This window comes from Spermophilus citellus (assembly GCF_964194105.1).
Source record: "Spermophilus citellus genome assembly, chromosome: 1".
Taxonomy (NCBI): domain Eukaryota; kingdom Metazoa; phylum Chordata; class Mammalia; order Rodentia; family Sciuridae; genus Spermophilus; species Spermophilus citellus.
In genome coordinates this window covers 143,972,397-143,996,787 of record NC_138182.1, presented here as the reverse complement: position 1 = coordinate 143,996,787, position 24,391 = coordinate 143,972,397, and the positions used below count along the sequence as shown (strand labels likewise).

At 46.4% G+C, this 24,391-nt stretch overlaps 1 protein-coding gene and 1 long non-coding RNA gene across 15 annotated transcripts in view; both read right to left on the bottom strand.

Annotated features, from left to right (window-relative positions):
- LOC308657797 (uncharacterized protein) overlaps positions 1–24,391 on the bottom strand; it is a 125,219-nt gene that overhangs the window by 71,617 nt on the left and 29,211 nt on the right. For 3 of the 14 annotated variants that reach the window (XM_081309877.1, XM_081309885.1, XM_081309872.1), the window contains one exon: positions 9,721–9,761. The exons of 7 other annotated variants lie outside the window; for them this stretch is intronic. In XM_081309877.1, the coding sequence (XP_081166003.1) occupies positions 9,721–9,761 (41 nt within the window). Of the gene's footprint in view, positions 1–9,614; positions 9,762–11,409; positions 11,794–12,459; positions 12,749–23,103; positions 23,369–24,391 lie in introns of those variants that run through there. 4 more of the 14 variants (XM_081309880.1, XM_081309879.1, XM_081309873.1 and 1 more) reach the window with 4 other exon arrangements.
- On the bottom strand, positions 519–9,592 carry LOC308657842. The gene is made up of 2 exons (XR_014024077.1): positions 1,384–9,592; positions 519–1,233 (listed from the first exon to the last, which is right to left on the bottom strand). It is a non-coding gene; the product is annotated as an uncharacterized lncRNA (long non-coding RNA).

The following is a 24,391-nucleotide window of genomic DNA, read 5'->3' as shown; positions in this document are numbered from 1 at the left end:
TGTATGTCCTTCTCCTTATCTCATGCCATGCATATGGCAGGACTTCAGTGGATAAAAGGTGGACCCTGCTCTTTTCAAGGAGCACACAGGACAGCACTGATGAGTTGCTTCCTCCCACTGATCTCTGGGTAGTACAATGAAACCCACCAGGGAGTTCTGCCTGGGCAGGCTTAGTGCATACCCAGTGCAGGCACCAGCATTCTAGCTCCAGGCTCACCGCATTGAGCTCCTCAGAAGCTTGATATGTGCATGTGGGCCAATGTGGAGCCTCCAGAGGGCAGCTTGGCTCGATGCCTGAACAGCTCAAGTCTATATGTGGTCTGTATCTTCCTTCTCAAGTTGGAAGATGCTGTACTGAGTTACCAAAAGGCACTTTACTCACTGTGGGGGAGCACAAAGAAATGCCCCACATCTCTGGGATGAGGGTACAGTCCAGCAGTGGGAGTGTGACGAGCACAGAAGACATAATGGGAACTCAATTAAGATGACATGTCATTAGGAGCCACTCTGTGCTCTCATTCAAGTGCTGCCAATCTCAGAGGAGTGAAGGGTTGGGGAGGGGTGGGGAGGCCAGGGATGGTCCTGGAGCAAGGTTCCCTGTGGGGAGGGCAATCTAGGGCAGAGGATGGAGGAGGCTATTCCAGGTACAATATGGGACCCTTATGTGAACCCACAGAATTCAAGAGCTGGCCAAGTCTGGACCCATGTATGCTCCCACTCAGGACAAAGACCTCCCTCCACCCTACCTAGGTCCCTGGAACACATGTTCCACTGTCCCTAGCCTAACCACAACTCCCACATGAGCTGGGTCCCATTCTCACTGGCCAAGAAACTGGGAAGTACCTGGCATAGGGCCCTCCACTTCCTCCACACAATAGCCCGAGGCTCCAAGGGAACAGACAAGGAGCCATTTTTGTGGTCAGGAAATGTCTGTGGTAGTTGCGGACAACACAGGCCCTCCCTGGACCCTTCTAAAGTGGAGGCCACATTCCTAAAGATTCTCAACATGCCAAACTCTTGCTTCTTCCTGGGAGGCGCATCTTACATGGGGAGATGATTATCTTTCTCCACATCCATGAGGTCCACTTGGATCCAAACATCTTTAAGCACAAGGGCAGGAAATTGAAAAAGGAAGCAGCAAATACTAAACTGTGGTTTAGTTCAATGGTTTTCAACCTTTGTTTTCCATTAGAGTTACCTAAGGAGCTTTAAAAAGTGCTCATATTCATATTTCTTTTTTTTTTTTTAGTTTTCAGTGGACACAACATCTTTATTTTATTTTTAGGTGGTGCTGAGGATCGAACCCAGGGCCCCACGCATGCTAGGCGAGCACACTACCACTTGAGCCACATCCCAGCCCGAAAAGTGCTCATATTCAAATACTTCCACAGGCACTTCCAAAAAGAAGACCTAAATGGCCAATAAACATATGAAAAGGTGCTCAACTGTATTCCTCACCAGGAAAATGCAAACTAAAACCACACTGTGACTGACACCACTATACACCCACTAGAATGACTGATATAGAAAAAAAAAAAGAAGAAGAAATACCAATTGTTGGCAAAGATGTGTGGCATCAGAACTCTCATGCATTGCTGGAGGGAGTGGAAATTGGTACAGCACTTTGGAAAATTATTGAGCATAAAGTACAAAAGCTGAACTACTTACAACCAGACTTGCCTAGCAATTCCACTGTTTGGTCTAAACCCAACCGAAATGTACACATGTTCTCTGAAAGATCCACTCTGGAATGTGCACAGCAAGAGTGGCCATAATAGTTCCAAACTGGAAACTAAAATCCAAATATCCATCAACAGTAGAATGGGCAGATAAATAGAGAAACAGTCCAGCAGTAGTGTACTCCTCAGCAAGGAATGAACAACCACAATGGCTTGGATGAATCATCTCACAAATATAACATTGAGTGGAAGAAGTCAGAGACAAAAGGGTATCTACTGTAAGACTTCATTCACACACTACATGTACCAGTGGCCTGGACCAAACTGGGCTGTTGGTTAGCCTTGGAAGTCGGGTAGTGACTCGAAGCACATGCAGGGGTTGCTCCCCATGTTCTGTTTCTTGATCCAGATGCCGATTACTTGGCATAAGTTCACTTTGTGAAAATGTACCAAGCTTTACACTTACAGTCTGCACAATTTTTTTTTTACAAGTACGCTATCCTTTAATAAAGCTTTTATTTAAGCTGGTGTGGTGGCCATGGCTGTCATCCCAGCAGCTTTCGAGGCTGAGGTGAAGTGGCACCTCCTTTCTCCACAGAAAAGCCCTCTTCACCATGGCTGATTTTAGGACTGTCAGCAAAAGAGTCCATTGTAGATAAACTTCCTATTTTCGTGTCACCCTGTTTATTTGGCCACTGGCCGAGAAGATACCAGCACTTCAGGTGCTGGATACCCCCTTACTAGTTTTTCACAAACGTATCCGTATAGTACTTTGAAGAAATGTGCAAACAAGGCCTCTGGCCTTGAGTTGGGCTTCACGGAGACGTCTACACTTTTAAGATAAGTTATAAATGGGCTCCATGGTAACAGCTGGCAGGGGGAGGAAAGAAAGGGGAGATGAAGCTCTCCCCTTCTCAGGTGTTGTCCTTGAAGGGTTAACTTGCCCAAAACAGTGAAAGAAAAAGATGCTTTTATGTGAACTTCTGCAGACTGTGAACTTCTGAGCCCCTCCCCTTCCATGCTGGGTATAAAACTCTGAAACTCCCTGAATTCAGGGCTCAGAGGATTAATTGATTACAGCAAAAGCTGTGCCCTCTGAACCTGGCTGCAGCCAAATAAAACTTATCTTCAGTGCCTTGCCTCGTTTGTCCTTACAACAGAGGCAGGAGGATTGTGAGTTCAAAGCCAGCCTTGGCAATTGAACAAGGCACTTAGCAACTCAATGAGACCCTGTTTCTAAGTAAAATACAAAAAAGGGCTGGAGATGTGGCTCAGTGGTAAAGCACCCCTGGGTTCAATCCTCTGTGCAAAAAAAAAAAAAAAAGTTTTCATTAAAAAATTTTTTTTGGAAACCCATATCAATTTAGTTAGATCTTTAGGATGGGGGCAAGGCTGAAGCATCTGTATTTTCTAATATCCCGTCCAGGAGTAAAAGGCACTGGGAAAGAAATCCACTCAAAGGCCTCAAGAGGTCCTGTCAAAAGCTACTTGCAGGTGAGTGTAGTGAGATGCTGGGGTGGGAGATGCCCACCTTTGCCAACTCAGAGCCTCGCGCACAGGCAGAGGAGGTATTGCAGCATGCTGCGGTAATGTGCTTCTTCAGCGGTGTGTGTTGAAATCTGGTTGCATCAGTGTGTAATGGTGTGTAATGGGACCAAGATGGGTCCACTTCACCCCATCCCACCCTAGGGAAGTGGATCACTCAGCACAACTGCTACAGGGCCACTTATGGAGAGGTGGCAGCTGGACTTCCCTGAGGCTGAGGCTCTGACCATGATGGTGGGTGGGGAGGAGGTCTGACTCAGGGTGTCTATGCTTGTGGGCAATAGCCAGCTCCGGGCTCCAGACCATGCCCACTCTCCCTGGCCTCTGTGTCCAGATTAGGAACTTGCAACATCTTGCTGAGGACTACATCAAGATCAGCTTTGAGTGCATGACTGAGAGCTTCCCTAACTCTTTGTGCTTGGTGGCAGCTGTGATGGCTAACTTCCAGCATATTCTGCTCAAACCACAGGCAGCTTAGACAGGATAAGACAGGACATGGGCTCACATGCAGGTGTTCTACCCACCTGGACCCCATCTACTTTTTCAGAAACATGAACCAGGAACCTCCTGCTGTGGGAGGGGCCTGAGCATGTTTCCCCGATCCCTCCAGGTCCCCCACCATCGACACAGAATAAGTAGGCTGGGTCTGCAGGCAGTGTCCCTGTAGGTTATATCCCATCTATGAGCAAAGAGTGAACAGAATGGGGCCTCCTGCACCTCTGCTGGACAGGGACGCTGGGGGGCCTTAGCTGTGCTCATTTGGCCAAAGGACTCAGAGCGGCTTGGGCTGCAAGAGGACAAGCTGAACTGATAAAAGAAGTATCACTCAAGGATGGGTGGCTAGGTTAAAAAAAATCCTTAGAAGTGACAGCAACATGGATAAGGCAGAGGGGTGTGAAAGCGTCTCTCTACTGAGGCTGCAACTTTCTGCTTCCTTGGCTTCAATCCCCTCCCTGTGGAATGGAGTGACACCTTCCACTGGTCCAGTAGGGCTGAGGGCCCACAGCTTTGCAGGAGTGGGTCACAGGGAGGCCTGGGCCTTGAGGGGTCTGCCTGTGCTGCTACTGGCTGGCACCTCAGCCCCATACGCTACCTCACCGCTCATGACAGCAACCCCTTGCCAGCCAGAGTGACATTACCCCTTCCTGTTGACTTCTTTAAGAGGCAATTATGAAAATGTTTCTTTTTTCGCACTTCAGGAAATGAGTGGCCATAGGAGTTCTTGATTTTTTCCCCTAGAGATATGCGCTCTTCAGACAGTTACACAAAGCAGAGACAAACGAGGGCTGACTAGGGCCAGGCGACTGAGGCGGTGAAAGAATCACGGAGTGTCCACGAAGGAGAGTGGTGCAGGCTGGGCATGGAGGTGGACACAGGGCAGCTGGGCTCCAGGCTGCTCCTTGGACTGTGAGATGTAACCAGGGGCAAGCCTGGGTTTCCCAGTAAATAGACAAGCAGTCGACTTTCCTCAGAACAAAGGCATCAAAGAGCCACACTGACCGGAAACCACACAGGCAGGGTGGGTCCACCTGAGAGAGTCCTCATGTGAAGCCTGGGGGAATCACTCGGCCTGGATGTCCCCAAATACTCAGCTTCACCTTCCAGACCTAACAGGGACCTGTGATCAGGAACCAGATATTTTCCCCAAGCTGTTGATATTTGCCAGCCTGACATATAACTTCCGGACGGAATTCTCCTGGTTTCTTTACATACACTTTAGTAAGAAGTCAGTAATCCAGTGCCCTTTATTATCTGTATCACAGTTAAAAAACTAGGACGTGAATAAAATGAAACAAAAGTCCCTGTGTGTCCCTGAGATGTCACAAAGCTCATACCCAGGATTTCTACCATGGTCTTGCTGGGTGAATTTAGGGAACTATTTATTCTTGTGTTAGATGCAAATCAGGCAAGGTTTCTGTACTGATCAGATCTCAGCAGGAAACAGATGCCTCCCCCGCCCCACACCGCTCCCCACCCCTGACGCCCCAGGTACCAGAGGAGAGTTTAGGCACAGGTTGAGAGAAATCCACAAGGAAAGGTTAGGTGCCCTGGAGTCAGCAATAGTGGCAACAGTGGGGGGCTGTGACCATGTCCTCCACCCCAGAGGAGGAGGGAAACTCTACTGGAGCCCAGAGAGTGGCTGGCAGCAGTTGTGGTTTGGGGGTGAAAACACAGACATTGCTGCTGTGAGGCCCAGCAAGTGAGAAAGCTGGGGGGGGGTAGAGAACTCTAATAACACTTTCCTCCTAGCCTCCAACCTTAGCTAGGATTTTCAATTGGTCAAACTCAACTGAAGTATGAGGCATGGAGCTGGTTGATGTCATCCACCAAGGTCAAGTCTGGGAAGCGTAGGGCAGGGCAGAAAGCGTAGGGAAGAGCAGTAGTGGGTGGGGGACAGCAACCAAAGAAAGCCTGGCATAGTGATCTGGCTTAGCCATTCTGAAAGAGGAAGTTAGAAGTTAACCTGCTGTCACACAGTACCCCAGCACAGACGCACAGGATGGGAGGCAGCCAGAGACAGAGGCAGCCATGGAAAGAGGTGTCAAGCATTCTAGCACTGTGGGGAACTGTGATCAGGGTCCCATCGTGGAGGGACAGTTAAGTTCTACTTAACTTAACCATTGCAAGGTGAACATGTATGTTCATAAGGAGGACTCTGAATCATCAACAAAGGCTAAATGTGGTCACTACACTATCAAACACTGTACTTTTATAGGGCAGGGAAGATTACAACACAGCTTAGAGAGACACATTCATTCAAAAGAAATCCAGCAGAGTGAGGTGTGGTGTCGCACGCCTGCCCAGCTCCTGAGGAGACTGAGACAGGAGGGTCACAAATTTGACGACAGCCTAGAAAACTTAGGAAAATTCTGCCTCAAAAATAGAAAATAAAATGATCTGGGGATGTAGCTCAGTGGTACAGCCCTTGCCTAGCATGCACAAGGCCCTGGATTAGATCCCAAGAATTGCAAAAACAAACAAACAAAAACAAAAAAACATAGGTAGAAAAGGGCTTCCAGTTAAACATGCCAGTTTATCTATGTGTCCCAGTCCTGTGTCTCTCTTGAAGTGCCACTAAAATGACAGAAAAAAAATCAAATGGTATAAATCCTCAAAGGCAAAGAGAATGGTAAAGGAGACATAAGTAGTTGAGAGATTTCCACAGGCAGGACTGCAGAGGGTCACACAGGCGGAAAGCAAGCTACTTTATGCTCATACACTGGGGGAGCACAGACTGGGGAGAGCAGGGAGTGTGGCTGGTGGGATAAAGTACAGGAGCCAGTTGGGGGTAGGAACCAAGGGAACTGGCTTGAAATCCTCCCTAGGTCCTGCCTACCCAATAGGAGAGACATAAGCTGGTGGGAGGACAGTTGGATATAGGGATGAAAACAGGTGAGGGGAGTACAGTCCCAGACTGATCAGTAGGACTTAATGTCCCACCACCTCACCCTGATCTGACCTAGGAATACATCACCTATACGGGAGTATGGTAGATTCAAAACATGGCTGCTAATTTTTTTTTTCCATTTCTCCCATTATGAAGTGGGTCTGTGTCTTCTTCCCTGAATCTGGGCAGGTTTGTGACTCTAGTGGAGATGATGTACGTGGCTTCCAAGGCCAGGCCATATAGTGTCACACAGCTTCCATCTCGCTGGCCAGAACACTCACAGTGGAAACCTGAGCTACCATGTAAGAGGTCCAACAACCAGGCCTCCATGCTAGAAAGGCCATGTGTCAGCAGGCACTGTGGAGCCCCGCCTTCCAGCTATCCCAGTCTAGTGACAAACCACCTTGGAAGTGGATCCTTCAGCCCCAGCTGTTCCAGCTCACAGCCACCATTCCAGTTGCCCTGGCCACTCCAGCCATCCCAACCTAGTCCCAGACATTGCAGAACAGAGAACAGGGCCCCGGGTCCCTGATCTGCAGCATAATAAGACGGTGGTTGCTTTATGGGCAATAGTTAACTGGAACACGGCATTGGAATGCTTCTCTTGAGAAGCTGAATGACTCTAGAGAGGTGTTGATCCTTTTAGGATGACTTTTGGAATTCAGTAGGATTCCCTGCATGTTTTACTCTAGACAGGGACAAAAAACAGGTTTACTGAAGGTAGATCAGGAGCCACAGAGCTGAAGCCACAGGCCCCTCCTCAGATGTGCTAGAGGTCAGCTGTCTGAGCAGCTGAAGGAAGCTGCACACAGTCATCATTGTCTGGAGCTTGGAGAGAGGGGCTTTATGTCACCATATCCTCTACCAGGGGCTCCTGAGCCATGTTGGGTTGGGGAAGGACATACATGCATGCTAAGGCTGAGCATTTCTTCTGAGGGGCATCTCCGTGGGCACCAGCCCACAGAATGACTTTCCTTTCTTTCTTTTCCTTCACCCATTGCCCTTCCTCTTCCCTCTCCTCCCTGCCTCTGTCTCAGTCCTCAGAGCTGCCCAGGGGCTATATAGCTGGCATGTCTACTAAAGGCAAACGGACTGCAGGTTTTTCTTTTCTTTTTCCAAACTTTTCATGCTTTAATTACATTTAAAAAGTATATAACACCTCTCTAGAGTCATTCAGCTTCTCATCATTATATAAGTAGTATGTATTTCTTTCTTTCCTTTTTTATTGGCGCATTACAATTATACTGATAGTGAGATTCATTGTCAAGTTCATAATACACATAACATAACTGGGTCAATCTCATTCCCCAGTACCTTTCCTTTCCCTCTAAGTAGTCTTTCTTTCTTTCTCTTTCTCTCTTTATTTCTTTTTTCTTCCTCCCTTCCTTCCTTCCTTCCTTTCTCTCTCTCTCTCTTTCTTTATGATTAAACTCAGGAGTGCAGCACCACTTCCCCAGCTCTATTTTAATTTTTTAGTTTGAGACAGGGTCTCAGCAAGTTACTTAGGGCCTCACTGAATTGCTGAGGCTGTCTTCAAACTTGTGATCCTCCTGCCTTAGCCTCCCAAGTCACAGGGATTACAGGTGTGTACCACTGTGCCTGGCCAGTAGTATGTATTTCTTGTAGAAAAACAACAAAAATATATGGAAAATCACCCATGATTCTACCAGCTAAACACACACACACACACACACACACACACACACACACACACACTACTGTTGCCAGGCTTCTACACAGATAAAAAAAACTGCAGGTTCATGTCTCATCTGAACACCCTTCTGCTGAGCGCTGCCACAGGTGGGCTGTGCTGCAGGCTTTAAATGTGCTAATTTTGCCAAATCGTCCCAATTTGGAGGTAGGCATTCTATCCATTTGATAGGCAGGAGACAAACACTTAGGGAAGCTCACGCCTTGCCTCTGTCCCTGGCTGGCTCAGAGATGGGCGGTTTCCAACCTCAGGCCGAGTCCAGCGCTGCTTTCCTTGAACGCTAAGCTCCCTCCCTCACGCCATCTTCACCCGGGTTTCACATTTTGTAAGTTGGACTGAAATTGAACACAAAATCTGAGGAACCCTATGCTGTAAAGATGCTAGTAAATTTCCTCTCGATCTAGAAGAAAATTGTCTTTGTTAGTTAAAAAAAGAAAAGAAAAAAAGCTGGAGAACTCTGTCAAGGCCAGATGACTTGAGGTCTAAGCAGGAGTTCTGGAGAAATGGAGGGAGGCAAGGAAGGCAGAGTGGGAAGGCTGTCCAGGGGGCCTTCAGTCAGCTGTCCCCAAGGGAAGCACTGCCTCTCTAGGTGCTGTGCGTTGAATGTGGTTTGTCCCCTCTGAAACTCACACTGAATCTGACTGGCACTGCGGCAGTGTTGGGAGGCTGGACCTTTAAGAGGTGAGGAGGTTGTGAAGAGGGTGGGTTTGTTTTGAACCTGTCCCCTCCAGTTTTCTCTTTTGCATGCTTGCCACAGTCCTTCGACTTTCCCACCATGCTATGCCAGGCATGAAGAGCAAGATAAAACCACCTGATCTTGGCTTTCCCAAGCCTCCAGAACTATGAGCCCAAATAAACCATTTTCCTTTATAAGTTATCCAATCTCAGGTATTCTGTTGTAGCAACAGAAAATGCAGGAAATAGTGGGTTTAAAGACCTCACTGCTGCTGGGTGTGGTGGCACACACCTGTAATTCCAGGGGTTTGGGAGGCCGAGGCAGGAGGATCACAAGTTCAAAGCTAGCCTCAGTAACTTAGTAAGGCCTTAAGCAACTTAGTGAGACCCTGTCTCCAAATAAAAAATAAAAAAGGGCTCAGAATATGGTTCAGTGGTTGAGCACCCCTGAGTTCAATCCCCTGTACCAAACATAAATAAATAAATAAATAAATAAATAAATAAATAAATAAATACCTCACTACTAACTCTGTCCCCCATCCTCAGGGGGGACAGAGTTAGTAGTGAGGTATTTACTTCTGACTAGGAAGTCCACACTAGTCCCCTAGGTCATTACTTTATCCAGTTGCTGACACTTTCAGCATCCTGGTCTTCCTTGAATACACTCCAAGGTTTTTAAGTTGGGAAGTTCCCAGCTGGACATGGTCTTATTGTTTTCTTACTGTGATGTTGTTTTCCATCAATAGCTTGCAAGCTCTGGCACCTGGAGAAAAAGGGAAAGTTAATGATGGAGACAGAGCACTCAGGGTAGACCTCTGACCCAAGCAAGCCTGGGTGGAAGCTGAGGGATGCAAAGCTTGGCTGTGACAAGTTCTTCAAAAGCTACGAGGTGTGAGCTGGCTGCGTGCTGGCCAAGAGAGACCAGCATGTGGCTTCCACCTAGGGGCATTCTCCTCTGGGAGGGTTTCCTTCTCACCCAGCTTGTTAATCATCCAGAGCTGGCAGAAACCTCAGGGTTCTTTCTATGCTGTCTCAAAGCCTTGTATAAATACTAAGTGGTCCCTTCATTCATCTTCATGAATAAAGCTACTCATCAGATATTTATTTGAGCACCTACTAAATGCCAGGCATTGTCCAAGGGCTCTGGAGATACAGCAGTGGCTAAAACAGAAAAAAACCACTTGCTCTCATGGGCCTTGTGATCTATTGGGGGATGAACAACTAAAAAAATAAATACATTAAATATTTGATAACCAGTGGTGGTAAGTGCTACCGAGAAAAGAATACAGCTTGAGAGAGGGGCTGGCAAGGAGTGTCTGGAAAGAGTGCCAAAACTCTAAGGACTGTGTCCAGGAAAGGCTGGACATCTGAGAAGGTAAATTGTGAGCAAAGACCTAGAAGAAGTGAGAATATGGACCTTGAGAATTCGTGGGGAAGCAGGCTTCTAGGGGGAGGGAACAGCAAGTACAAAGGCCTGGAGGAGAGAGCCTGCCTGGCACGTTAGAGGCCAGTGAGGAGGGGGAGTGGCCAGGGCAGAGAGGATGAAGGGAAGGGAAAGGGGAGGAAAGAGAGGGTCCAGGTAGGAAAGAGAGGCCTGGGCTTTGATTCCTAGAGTCACTAGAGGGTTTTATAAGACAAGTGACACAATGTGACTCATGTTTTAAGAGGATCACTCTGGATGCAGTGTTGAGAATGAACTTGGGAGAAGGATGGAACCAGTTAAGGGGAGATCATAGAAATCCTAGGAAGCAACAAGCATGGCCTGGACCAGACAGGCAGCATGCAGGTGTGAGATGTGGGCAGATTCTAGAAAGTGAAGCCAGTGGGATTTGCTGATGGACTGGAAGTGAGATTAAAAAAAAAAAAAAAAAAAGAAGAGTGAAGGAGGACTCCAGAGATTTTGGCCTGACAAGTGGGAGGATGGAACTGCTGTTTTCTGAACTGTAGATACCTACAGGGTGGGGATGTTATAGGGAGATAGCTAAAGAACTCAGAGTTCTATATTGTTATATTTGAATCTGAAATGTCCCCCCAAAGCTCAGGTGTTGACAGTATGGTCCCCAATGCAGCAAGGTTCAAAGTGGGGCATTTAGGCAGTGACTGGATCAGTGAGGGCTCTAATCTTATCAGTTGATTGATCCTTCAAATAGATCAACAGCTGAATGGATTACTGGGAAGGAGGGACCTTGTTAGAGGAAGCAGGTCACCAGGAGTGTTCCCTACAAGAAGTTTCTTTATTTTATTTATTAATTGTGTGATGCTAAGAATCGAATCCAGTCAGTGTCTCACACATGCTAGGCAAGGGCTCTGCCACTGAGCTACAGCCCCAGCCTCTTAGAAGGTTTTCTTTCTGGCTGCCATGAATTGAGCAGTTCTCTACCACCCGCTTCTACCATGATGTTCTGCCTCACCTCAGGTTCAACGGAATGGAGCCAGCTGACCATAGACTGAATCTTCAGAAACTGAGAGCCCCAAAATAGCTTTCCTCCTCTAAGTTGTTCTTGTCAGGTATTCTGGTCACAGTGATGAAAAGCTAACACAGACATGTTTCGTGTGAGATGTCTTTTGGACACTTGGCTGGAGATATCCAGGGGAGAGTCTGGAAATGAATATTTGTGAGTGTTCAGCATGTAGCTCTTCGAAGTCAAGATGACCATGATGTAGAATGGAAGTCAGTGGAGAAGCCATCCAAGGACGGCATGCCACTCAACAGCTCAGCAACTCAGTTGGAGAAGTAGTGGCAAGAACATTAGAAGGGATTCCAAGGAGGATGGAGCAATCCACTGAGCAAAGTCCTGCAATACAAGGACAAAGAATTAACAACTGGATTTAGCATCCTGGAGTTACCAAGATCCTGGTCGTGAGAGATTCAGTGCAATGGGTGGGATGAGCACCGAAGGAGTGAGTTCAAGAGAGAAGCTGAAGTCCTGAACTGGGGGACTGAGGTGGATGGCAGCCGCAGTAGGGCTGGAACAAAGGAACCAGAGATCATAGGATAAACCGTTCTCCCTTTACTTTCCTCAAGTGTGAAATGCAGAGCACAAAGCTGGTTCATCCGTGATACCCTTAAGTGGGAAGTGCCATTACAATGCTGGGCTAGGACTCCTGGGTGCCAAGTGTCACCATTTCTGGCTCCTCGAGTCAGATATCCCCCCCTCCCAGATTCCCATGAAGTAATTCCCATTTTCTCATGTGTAGCTCTGGGATAAGTGGCCATAGCTTGGGGCTGCTCAGCAAATTCTGTTTCTTACAAATTAAGATCTAGCCTTAGTCCCTTCCCTAATAGGAAGTCAGAGTGAGCAAGACAGGCAGGGGCCTCCCCTCAGGAAGCTTGTCTTCTGACGCAGGAGGTAAATGATCACCAAGTAGCAAATGAGCAGACAGGTCATTTCAAATACCAACAAGCACTTTGAAGACACAAAAATGGAGTGAAAGATAGAAAATAAATGCAGATAACCCACCTTCAGTCAGGCTGTGTGGTCAGGCAGACTCTCTGGGGGAATGACATTTATGACACAGCCTCGACAATGATACCCAGCTGATTCTCGAGCTGGGCCCTACTCCACTGCGCTCAGGCCTCCCCTGTGGCATTTACAGTATTTACGTTCTTGGGACAAGGCCAGGGCCCAGAGTGGCCTTAGGTTCAGAGCCAAAAGGAAATATTCTTTCTCCCTTCTCTCTCTGGTTCACATTGTGGGACTGTTTCTCCACGATTACACAAGACACGCATTTCCACTGAAGACCAGGAAACTACTGAAAACAGAAGAAGGAAAAAACCAAGCAAACCCCCAGAGTCACGTAATTCTACTACTTGGAGATGGCTAACTATAAGTTGCACTTGGTATGTACCCTTCCAGACATTTTTCTATGCATATATAAATTTCTTTTTTTAACATATATATTTTTTTAATTATAGGTGGAAAGAAAATCTTTATTTTATTTCCATGCAGTGCTGAGGATTGAACCCAGTGTGTCACACATGTGAGGCGAACGCTCTACCACTGAGCCACAATCCCAGCCCTATAAATTTCTTTAAAAAAAGGTATATTATGTTTTGTAATCTGAATTTTTGAATACATCTGTTATAAAGCACTCTTCTCAAGTTATTAATTTTCTTCTTCAAGATGATTTTTAATGATTGCACAGTATTTCATTACATATACATTGTTTCTGGTGATTGCTACTATGAGTAAATGCTCCAATAATCTTGTATCCTTTTTCTTGGGGGGTGGTAGTGGTGGAGGTTGTGAAACAGATTATTTCCTCCGGGTTGTGGCTTAGTGGCAGAGCGCTTGCCTCACACATGTGAGGCACTGGGTTCAAGCCTCAAGCACCACATAAAATTAAATAAATAAATAAATAAATAAAGTAAGTAAGTCATATATATATAAAGATTGCCTGGTGTTGTATGTCCTTTTAAAAAAATAAAAAGAAAGCATCTCTTTCCAGTGATATTTTCCAAGGGGTTTCCAGAGTCAGTCTCTGCCTTCCACGAGTGGCATGTCCTGAGGGAAAGGGAGTTCTAAAGGATGAAGTGGGGAAAGCACAAGTCCTGGAGGCCCCCCGACTTGTTGGCTTTGAGTCCTTGCTCTGACAATTCCAGTTCACCCAAGACAAGTGACCACTCAAGGAAAATAAGCCCACTGCGAGGGACATGGATCTAATTTGTTGACTGTTAGATCTGCAACACTTAGCACGTAGTAAATGTTCAATAAATACAGGTCTCGAGGGGGCCCAAGGCTGAAGGGAATGAAGGGCAGAAGCTGAGCCCCATCCAGACTCATTTAACTCTCTGACATACATTGGTCTTCCCTTTTCTTCCTTTTGGGTTTAAGCTGCAGGAAAACCATAGTCCCTCCCATAAACCCAGAGAAATCCAAGGGGATTTCCCACCTCAGCCAGAAACAGTGTCCCTCTGGGGCCCCAGGACAAAGATGGCTCCCCTCCCCTTGGGGGAATTCCCTTGGGAAAGCTCCTCCCTCCATGGAGAAACATCCCAGTGGTCAGGCACTGGACCAACGTGGCTTTGGGTCAGGGCTGCTTGGGGATTGCTGGGCAAACAGAAAGCTCTACAGAAACAGCCTGTCCCCAAACCCAGGATTATTCCCAAATCCTGAAATTCTCCAAGGGGCTGCCAGGCACAGTCTGTGGCCCCATGAGGGGAGTGTCATGAGAGTTCTGGAGTGTGAGGTGGGAAAAGCACCAGCCTAGAAGGCCACCAGACCTGGCTTTGAGTCCAGCTCTGACTCATTCCAGCTTAGCCGGGGCCACCTGTGGGATGAGGGAGGGACATGAGTCTATCTTGGTGGCTGTTAGATCTGAAACACTTAGCACATAGTAAATGTTCAATAAATATGACACCAGGGCAACATGTGGTCCTTTCTGAGCCTGTGTTTGCTTATCTGCAACACGGGGATGGTAACATATCTCATGGGCTTGCTGTGAAGACTAAACAAAATGTGGGTAAGACATACAGGTGCCTAGTGCTCAAGAAATACTAGAGTCCACAGCCCTGGAGGGTTGTTTCTGCCATGCCCCAGGCCCCACGGCACAGAGAGGAAGATTTGCAGTTCCTCCTTATTAGACCGAATTAGTTTGCTTCTATTCCATTTGCTGTCCCCACCCAAACATAGCTGGTAGAGCATGCACCATTGTGCATGTCCAACCTCCTCACTCTACCTGCAGGCTTCAGGGCAGCTGAAGGACGAGAGGCGTGCCTGTGTACAACACTAGGAAGTCAGCAAGGTCATTATCTCCATTCCACAAACAAGGAAACAGCTTTAGGAAGGTGAGGTGGCTTGTCCAAGTCACACAGCAGGGATAGGCAGAACAAGACTTGAGCCTGTGATTCCTGGGCCTGTGCTCTGTTCTAGGTAATTCTCTTGCAAAGGGACTTGGGGGTGAAGAATAAGTGACCAATTCAATGTCCCTACAAAAAAGGCAGGCTGAACTCTAGATGGAAGGTAGTCTTTGGTGAGTCGTCAAAGTACCACTCACCTGAGTCCCAGTCTATCTTCCTGTGGAGCTTTATGTGTGCAGCAGCTGTGATGCCTAGGGACCCTGGGTTTAGCTGGGCTGGGACAGGCTGATGGAAAGGGGCAGGAGGCCAGGCTCCATCTACCAATGTGGAGTCCTGTCAGCAAGGAGACTTGGGGACCCTTAGCCCAGGTAAGGTGGCTGCAGGGCACTTGCTCCAGAATTGGCCTAGCTGCAGCTGTGGGGCAAATAGGGCTCCCGACAAGGGCACAAGTTGCTTGAGTTAGTCATTTCCGTGAGCCCAGGACCCACGTGGAACCTGTTGTGGTAAAAGTTGAATAAAGGATCCCTGAGTCCCCAGCATCAGGGACCAGTAGCTAGACTTAAGCCAGGGATGTGAAGGGAGGGAACAAGAGGTCAGGTAGGGGGATTTAATGACCAAGAATAACTTCAGTCTCCCTTCCCCCTAAGAAAATGGAATTGTTGGGCTGGGGTTGTTAGCTCAGAGGTAAGCACTCACCTAGCATGCCTGAGGTGCTGGGTTTGATCCTCAGCACCACATAAAGTAAAATAAAGACATTGTGTCCACCTATAACTAAAAAATAAATTTTAAAAAATGGAATTGTTTCAGGAAGGCATGTCCATGGATGATTCATCTTTGTCTCTACTCCACGCCTAGATTATGTTAGAGAGAACTGATAGTAAGTATAACTTATTGGTGGTATAACTGGAAGTCAGTTTACAGGATGACAGGTGGTATGTGCTTGCATGCATGGGCCATCAGGGAAAGGGCAAGTCTCACTGGTCTACTGTGTCCTGACTGGGATGGGCCTGGAGCAGGGCAGTGACCCTTTCCCTCACAGAGTGTGGTTCCCTTCCCAGCTGGCCTGTGGCTAAGTCTCCCTTTCTTAGTCTAAGAGAGTCCATTTGGAGGAAACTACCTGGTTCTAGGTGATTCCCTAGTGGAAGAAATGGAGTTTGGGTTGTAATATCCTTTCCTCTGGGAGCTCCCTAGGCCACAAGAAAGAAAAACACAGACCAGTTATCTCCTTATTGAGACTAAAACTGACACTTTTGCCTAAATGGTTGAAGTGGCTTCCTCCCATCCCACCTGCCATCTCCACTGCATGCATAGATGGCTACAGATAATCCCAATGCTTCATATTAAAAATATGCCTTGATGGGATTCTTGTTTGTCTGTTGGTATAAACCGAGTTGCCTAAGCAGGTGTGCTGCATGGGGTCAGCACAGGCCCAAAGCAAGTGAATTTTTCACCTGCTTGTCTGTTTAGCTTTAAGCTTCAGGCCAAGGATGCTCCAAATCCCAGAGTAAGACAACCTTGGAGACCAGGTCCTTATGCCACCTTCATCCACCATGGCCCTATGTCTATAGAATCACCTTTAAATTCCTCAAACAGCAGCCAAAGGCCTACTGGCTCTGGCCTACTGTACCTGTCCATTCCTCCTCCATCCTGTACTTCACTCACCTGTGCCTGGGGTGAGGGCCAGTTGCCTAGACCAGCTGGATTTTGCTTAAGCCAGTGGTTCTCAAAATGTAGTCCTCAGACCGAGTTCATGAAAAGTTCAATTTGTAGGTCTTTTCATTTATAACTGGTGCTTTTTTTTTTTTAAATCCAGCTTAAGCAATCTTTATCTTACTTAATAGCAATAAGTCCAGTGAATACTGCAATAATGATGAAAATTATTAGTATCGAACAACACAAAGTGAAGGAGAAAGCTTGATGGTGAGTGTGGGAGGCCTGCACGCAATTATGAGGGTGTGTTTACTTGGTGTGACAGGCGAAGCCTGAGCCATGTTCCGCAAACACAGGAGCAGATGCCCAGTTTGGATCGGATGTCACACCAGGCTCGTGTGATTGTGTGTGTCACTCGTGTGATCGGATGTCACACGAGATTAGGGAGACCCTGGATAACTGGCTCAAAAGATGGACCATACTTTTTATGGGTGTTAAACTGGGCCCAGGCCCCCAATCCCTGCAAACACCCCACAGTCAGGCCCTGCTTCTCTGTGCCAGAGCCTGCAAAGAGAGCAGTGCTGACACTGGTCCAGCTGGCTCAACAAAGGGGAAATTCTCTCCTCCTTGAGTCACCACACTGACAGTGGGAGTCGCATAGCAAGCGCTGGGCTACAAACGATTTGTATGCTTGTTTCACTATGCCCCATCAGTTCCAAAATCCCCTATGATGCTTTTACATCAGCACCAGATCCAAAAACTTTCCCCATGTTTCCCCCAGTTCAAAGAGAACAATACACTAGGAATCAAAGCTACATCATCATCAAACTGACTCCCCCCGCCCCCCCCAAAAAAGATCCTGAATTCAAGGTTCTCTGAGCTTGCCATCCAGAGTGACAAGGCCCCTCCCTACCTCTTCTGCTGGGGAAGGGGTGGTAGCAGGCCTGGGGGCTCCTGTCACTTTGCCAAGAGTACCCCAATCTGCCAGATGGACACAAGCTGCTACCTGCTTCTTCTACCTGAAAGCCAGCTCCAGCATCTCCTCGCCCAGCTGCATGCTGGTACATGAAGGTTCAGTGTACAAGTCCTAACACCCTGGCTCCGTGTCATTGTTGATGGAAAGATACCTTTTCTCTAGGACAGGCAGTGACCACAGTTGGCAATGAACACTCACTAATGATATTTTCCACGATTGGGTCTTGGGCAAAACCTCTGAGGTGGCACTCAGAGTCCTTGCTCATCCCTGTCCCCTGCCCTTACTACCACCTTTCCCACCTTCTCTCTCACAGGAACTTAGAACTCTGGGGTAGGACCAAAGGGGTTCCTGAAATTCCCAGATGGTCCACACAATTCTGGAAGTTTGTGAATTTTCCTGGGAAAAGGTTCTATCTATTCCATTAGATCCTGGAGGGGTTGTGTAACCTCAAGTAGGCTAAAACCCACTAGACAAAGCCCTCTTTGAATCGAAGCACATCATTTGGATAAAGTTAATTTACACTAGTGAGTTATATATCTTTAGTTAATTGCATTTCCAAAAACGATATCTGGGGAAGGAGATTATTTAACTAAAATAAATTTCAAATGACAAAACTGATAGCATTAAGCTACTCCCCCAGTAATAAGACTAAGGCCAATCGAGTGGGGACAGGAGTTGGTGACTAGGATATGCTAAAAGACACAAAAGCATTACTCAGAACCTCAGCTCCAAGGTTTGAGAAACCCTCCAGACCACCAAGGCTGCTAAGACTCTAAGAGAGAAGGGAATGTTCCCCATCAAGGCTTAGGAGCCCGGAACACTACTTCCATTATCATGTTAGGTTGTCAAATGGGAAGAGCCTGCCCGGACACATGCTTCCTCCCCAAAGAGCCAAACCCCCAGGAGACCTATGTCTGCTCCATCCTGGGTCTCTGCTCTCTCCTGGTGACAAGACACAGCTGCCCATCTGAGGAGCAATCTGGGGCATCCTCCTCCTTCCCTCTATGCCTTCCTCCCACACACACAGCTGGGCGCTTCCTCCCCTGCACTCTCTAGAAGCCAGAGCTCCCCCTCACCCCGCCCCACTCACAGTCAGGAGGAAGTGATTCTGCAAGGCTCCCAGGAACTTGCAGGGCTGGCTCAAGGCACCAGACTGTTAAATAAGTGGGATTTTTTCAATGCTTTCAGAAACTGTTGTTTAAAAGATGTAACCATCCAAACTGTTTATGTAACCCTTGTGAAGTCTCAGCAGATATGGTTCCCTATTCATAATTGTGGCCAGAACTTAAAATAAAAAGAGGGGGTGTCAAAAATCAGAGAGGTTGTCACATTATAGCTGTGTGCTTGCACGACTGACTTCAGTTTTTGCTCTAATTTGAGAAATCTCTTTTCATTCACTTTTTTCTTTTTCTGGGTTTCTTTTCCCTTGGTGTCCGCCGCTGTGTATCAGATGCTCCTGACAGTTTCTGGGAACATGAGACATGTCTCCCTGAAATGGAGCCCAGAACTCAGGCTCAAATAAGAGTTTTTAGAATGGCTGAAAAATAATAAATGCTGGAATTCATCTAACAGCCTAACAATATCCAATTCTTACTGATATTGCACATCTACACCTTTAGGAGTCTGCCCTGCCTCTGGGTTGTTCTCACAGGAGATGGGCATCATCCTACTTGGTCTGACTCTCAGAGGTTCAACCACTGGGGCTATGGCAGAAGAATCCACAAGGCCCCCATTACCACAAACCCCAATTATAGAGGCACCGCACAGTTCCAGAGGATGATCTTGGTATGAAGGGGGGATATGAGCTTCTTTCTTTTTTTTTTATTGTTGGTCGTTCAAAACATTACATAGTTCTTAATATATCATATTTCACAGTTTGATTCAAGTGGGTTATGAACTCCCATTTTTACCCCGTATACAGATTGCTGTATCACATCAGTTACACTTCCATTGATTTACATTCTAGTGTCTGATGTATTCTGCTGTCTATCCTATTCTCTACTATCCCCCCTCCCCTCCCCACCCCTCCCCTTTTCTCTCTCTACCCCCTCTACTGTAAATCATTTCTTCCACTTGTATTATTCTTCTCTTACCCCTCATTTCCTCTTATATGTAATTTTGTAAAACCCTGAGGATCACCTTCCATTTCCATGCGATTTCCCTTCTCACTCCCTTTCCCTCCCACCTCTCATCCCTGTTTAATGTTAATCTTCTTCTCAAGCTCTTCATCCCTACCCTGTCCTTGGTTACTCCCCTTATATCAAAGCAGTCATTTGGCATTTGTTTTTTAAGGATTGGCTAGCTTCACTTAGCATAATCTGCTCTAATGCCATCTATTTCCCTCCAAATTCTATGATTTTGTCATTTTTTTAATGCAGAGTAATACTCCATTGTGTATAAATGCCACATTTTTTTATCCATTCATCTATTGAAGGGCATCTAGGTTGGTTCCACAATCTTGCTATCGTGAATTGTGCTGCTATGAACATCGATGTAGCAGTGTCCCTGTAGCATGCTCTTATTAGGTCTTTAGGGAATAGACCGAGAAGGGGAATAGCTGGGTCAAATGGTGGTTCCATTCCCAGCTTTCGAAGAAATCTCCATACTGCTTTCCAAATTGGCTGCACCAATTTGCAGTCCCACCAACAATGAACAAGTGTACCCTTTTCTGGGCATCCTCTCCAGCACTTGTTGTTGTTGGACTTCATAATGGCTGCCAATCTTACTGGAGTGAGATGGTATCTTAGGGTGGTTTTGATTTGCATTTCTCTGACTGCTAGCGATGGTGAGCATTTTTTCATGTACTTATTGATTGATTGTATGTTCTCCTCTGAGAAGTGTCTGTTCAGGTCCTTGGCCCATTTGTTGATTGGGTTATTTGTTATCTTATTGTCTAATTTTTTGAGTTCTTTGTATACTCTGGATATTAGGGCTGTATCTGAAGTGTGTGGAGTAAAGATTTGTTCCCAGGATGTAGGCTCCCTATTTACCTCTCTTATTGTTTCTTTTGCTGAGAAAAAACTTTTTAGTTTGAGTAAGTCCCATTTGTTGATTCTAGTTGTTAACTCTTGCGCTATGGGTGTCCTATTGAGGAATTTGGAGCCCGACCCCACAGTATGTAGATCATAGCCAACTTTTTCTTCTATCAGACGCCGTGTCTCTGATTTAATATCAAGCTCCTTGATCCATTTTGAGTTAACTTTTGTGCATGGCGAGAGAAAGGGATTCAGTTTCATTTTGATGCAAATGGATTTCCAGTTTTCCCAGCACCATTTGTTGAAGATGCTATCCTTCCTCCATTGCATGCTTTTAGCCCCTTTATCAAATATAAGATAGTTGTAGTTTTGTGGATTGGTTACTGTGTCCTCTATTCTGTACCATTGGTCCACCCGCCTGGTTTGGTACCAGTACCATGCTGTTTTTGCTACTATTGCTCTGTAGTATAGTTTGAAGTCTGGTATCACTATACCGCCAGATTCACACTTCCTGCTTAGCATTGTTTTTGCTATTCTGGGTCTTTTATTATTCCATATGAATTTCATGATTGTTTTATCTATTTCTACAAGAAATGCTGTTGGGATTTTGATTGGCATTGCATTGAACTTATAGAGGACTTTTGGTAATATCGCCATTTTGATGATGTTAGTTCTGCCTATCCATGAACAGGGTATATTTTTCCATCTTCTAAGGTCTTCTTCTATATTGGGATATGAGCTTCTTTCTAGAATCATCCTGGGGCCTCCATTATTTAGCACGGGGAATCCAACTACAACCTGGCTCTAACAGGAAAACATCCTCTTTTGTATTAGAAAGCTGTTATTCTTTGGAGTAACATAGTGGTTTGGCCCATGACATTTTTGGTGACAAGGAATCTGATGAGAACTATGTCTTGCCACATACACAATTCAATAGCACCTGGGGGCAGGATTTGTAGCTTCCAAAAATGAGCCTATGGATCTAGAGATAAGAAGCCCTGGGCTACATCTTCTTTTTTTTTTATTGGTTGTTCACAACATTACAAAGCTCTTGACATATCATATTTCATATATTAGAATCAAGTGGGTTATGAACTCCCATTTTTACCCCAAATACAGATTGCAGAATCACATCGGTTACACATCCACATTTTTACATACTGCCATATTAGTGACTGTTGTATTCTGCTACCTTTCCTATCCTCTACTATCCCCCCTCCTTTCCCTCCCATCTTCTCTCTCTACCCCATCTACTGTAATTCATTTCCCTCCTTGTTTATTATCCCATTCCCCTCACAACCTCTTATATGTAATTTTGTATAATAATGAGGGTCCCCCTCCATTTCCACGCAACTTCCCTTTTTTCTCCCTTTCCCTCCCACCTCATGTCTCTGTTTAATGTTAATCTTTTCTTCCTGCTCTTCCTCCCTGCTCTGTTCTTAGTTGCTCTCATTATATCAAAGAAGACATTTGGTATTTGTTTTTTAGGGATTGGCTAGCTTCACTAAGCATAATCTGCTCTAATGCCATCCATTTCCCTGCAAATTCCATGATTTTGTCATTTTTTAGTGCTGTGTAATACTCCATGGTGTATAAATGCCACATTTTTTTTATCCATTCATCTATTGAAGGGCATCTGGGTTGATTCCACAGTCTAGCTATTGTGAATTGTGCTGCTATGAACATCGATGTGGCTGGGCTACATCTTCTTTAGACTACAAGGTCTCTTAGAATTCCTATCCACTGCCCAGCTGGCTCCAAAAACCAAGGCCTTGGCCAGAAGTTTCCACCCTATGTTTTTTTCCCTGTGGGAGAAGGCAGAGGCACAGGGCCCTCATGCCTGGATGGAGAAACCCTGGGGCTCCCTCTGAGGGAACAGTTTGGAGCAGTGGAGGGGTAGGGAGGTCATGGTCACCCATGCTCTAGCCTCCTTCCACTGAGGGACAGTGGCAAAGGGACATCTTAGCACACTGAAAGGAGAGTGGCGAGGGGGGGGGCACGGAGCCAGTGCTGCCTCTCTGTTCTCTCCACAGCTGCTCATCCCCACCAGGTTTTGCTGTCATTCCCCACTATGCCCACCCCAGAGACTCTTGGCTGCTCCCCATAGGGACATTCTTTACCTGATGGGCATGGGAAAAAGCAAGAGGAGAAATAGCATGGCCATCCTTCCAACTTCCCCCAGCCATTAACCTTCACTCAGACAATTACCCATCTGATCTGGAGATCAGTGTGGGTACAATGGCTCTTCTTACACCCTAAAGAGAAGGAGTCATGGGCAAGTGCAAAATCTCAACTCATAAATATGTGGCTTCAAGTACCCACCTATTGACCTAAGGCAATAGAATGATTACTTAAGCAACAACAACAATAACAACAACAACAACAACAACAAAAACCACTATCAGCACCTGTAGGGTCTTTCCCACTTAGGAAAGAAAATATAAAGAGAGGGAGATATTCTCTAGTCTTAGAACTCTGGCTTGGCTCCATACTGGGTGATCCCAGCAACAGGAAACACCTTCCCCCTCTCCCTTTCCAAGGTTACAATTAAGGTCCTAGGTGCTTCAACAAACATTTATTTACCATTTAAGGCAACCAACCCATTCCAGCAGCTGGAGTTCTGTAACCTTGAGGTTCTTTGGGAATAGCAGGGAAACAGCTCAGTTAGCATTCACTGTGTGCCTACACTATGCCAGGTTTAGGGATTGGAGGGGACAAAACTCTGAAGGAGAAAAAAAAAAGGAACCAGATACTCCAAACTTTATCAATCAATAAACTGCACAGCAGGAGCAAGGACTGATTAATTCTGTATGGTGGGGTCTGTGACCCAGAGTAGGTTGCAATTCAGTAAGGTCTTGAAAACATTATGAAGCAGGGTACAGTCATGCACACCTCTAATCCCAGCAACTTGGGAGTCTGAGGCAGGAGGATCACAAGTTGAAGGCCAGCCTGGGTAACTTGGAGAGACCCTGTGTCACAATAAAGAATAAAAAGGACTGAGATTGTATAACTCAGTGGTAGAGAAGCCCTGGGTTCAATTCCCAGTACAGGAAGAGAGAGAAGAAGAAGAAAACTCTTTTTTTTTTTTTTTTTTTTTGTATAGTTGGAAAGGAGTGGCATTCCAGGCAGAGATAACTGAATGTGCAAAGGTCAGGGTTAGGGGGTGGCATGAACAATTGGTCATGCAGCGTATGGCATGTAGTCAAGCCAATGGCACCAGGGCATGGGGTCTGGGAGCAGGGAAAGAAGAGATAAGGCCAAAAGACAGACTGCAGTTTATGGCAGCCAATGGACGACACTTGCCATTCAGAGAAACTGATACAAGGAGTACAGGAGCCTAGCAACCTGCAGCTTCAGGAGCTGCGACATCACTCAGGTCAAGGCCACGTTGCCTCCTAGGCAGCTCCCAAGCCAATGGCAGAATATGGCAGGAGGCCTGGGCCAGTTTGTTTCTGCCCACAGTGGACTCCTCCACTGGGCAGTCTTTGGCCAGAGCGCCCCTCTGGGCTTGTTGAGATGTTTTCAGAGCTGCAGCCCAGTCTGAAGTTCTTTCTACCTGATTCTCCTTTCTTCCCTTTCTGTTTCTAGGAGCTAGACAGCGACTGCTGTCTGAAGGCTGCTCTTTTTCTCTGCCTTTATCTTTCATAGGTGTTACCAGCCTCTCCAGGAAACCTCCTGCAGTTCTAGTTCTGTTTGCTCTCTGCTTCCCAGATGGTCCGAACTGGCTGAGAAGGAGCTAGGATGAGTGTTAAAAACTTGGCACTGAGAAGCCTTTGAAGTATTTCAAATAAAGCAAATCACAATCAGATCTGAGTTTTATAAAGGTAATTATAAAGCAGCAGAGTGAGGAACAAAGAGGTGGGGGAAAGAGTGGGCAGTGAAAGTCTTGGGGATGTGGCTCAGTGGTGGAGCACTTGCCTAAACATGTGCAAGGTTCTGGGTTCAAGCCCTAGATCACGTACACACACACACACACACACACACACACACAC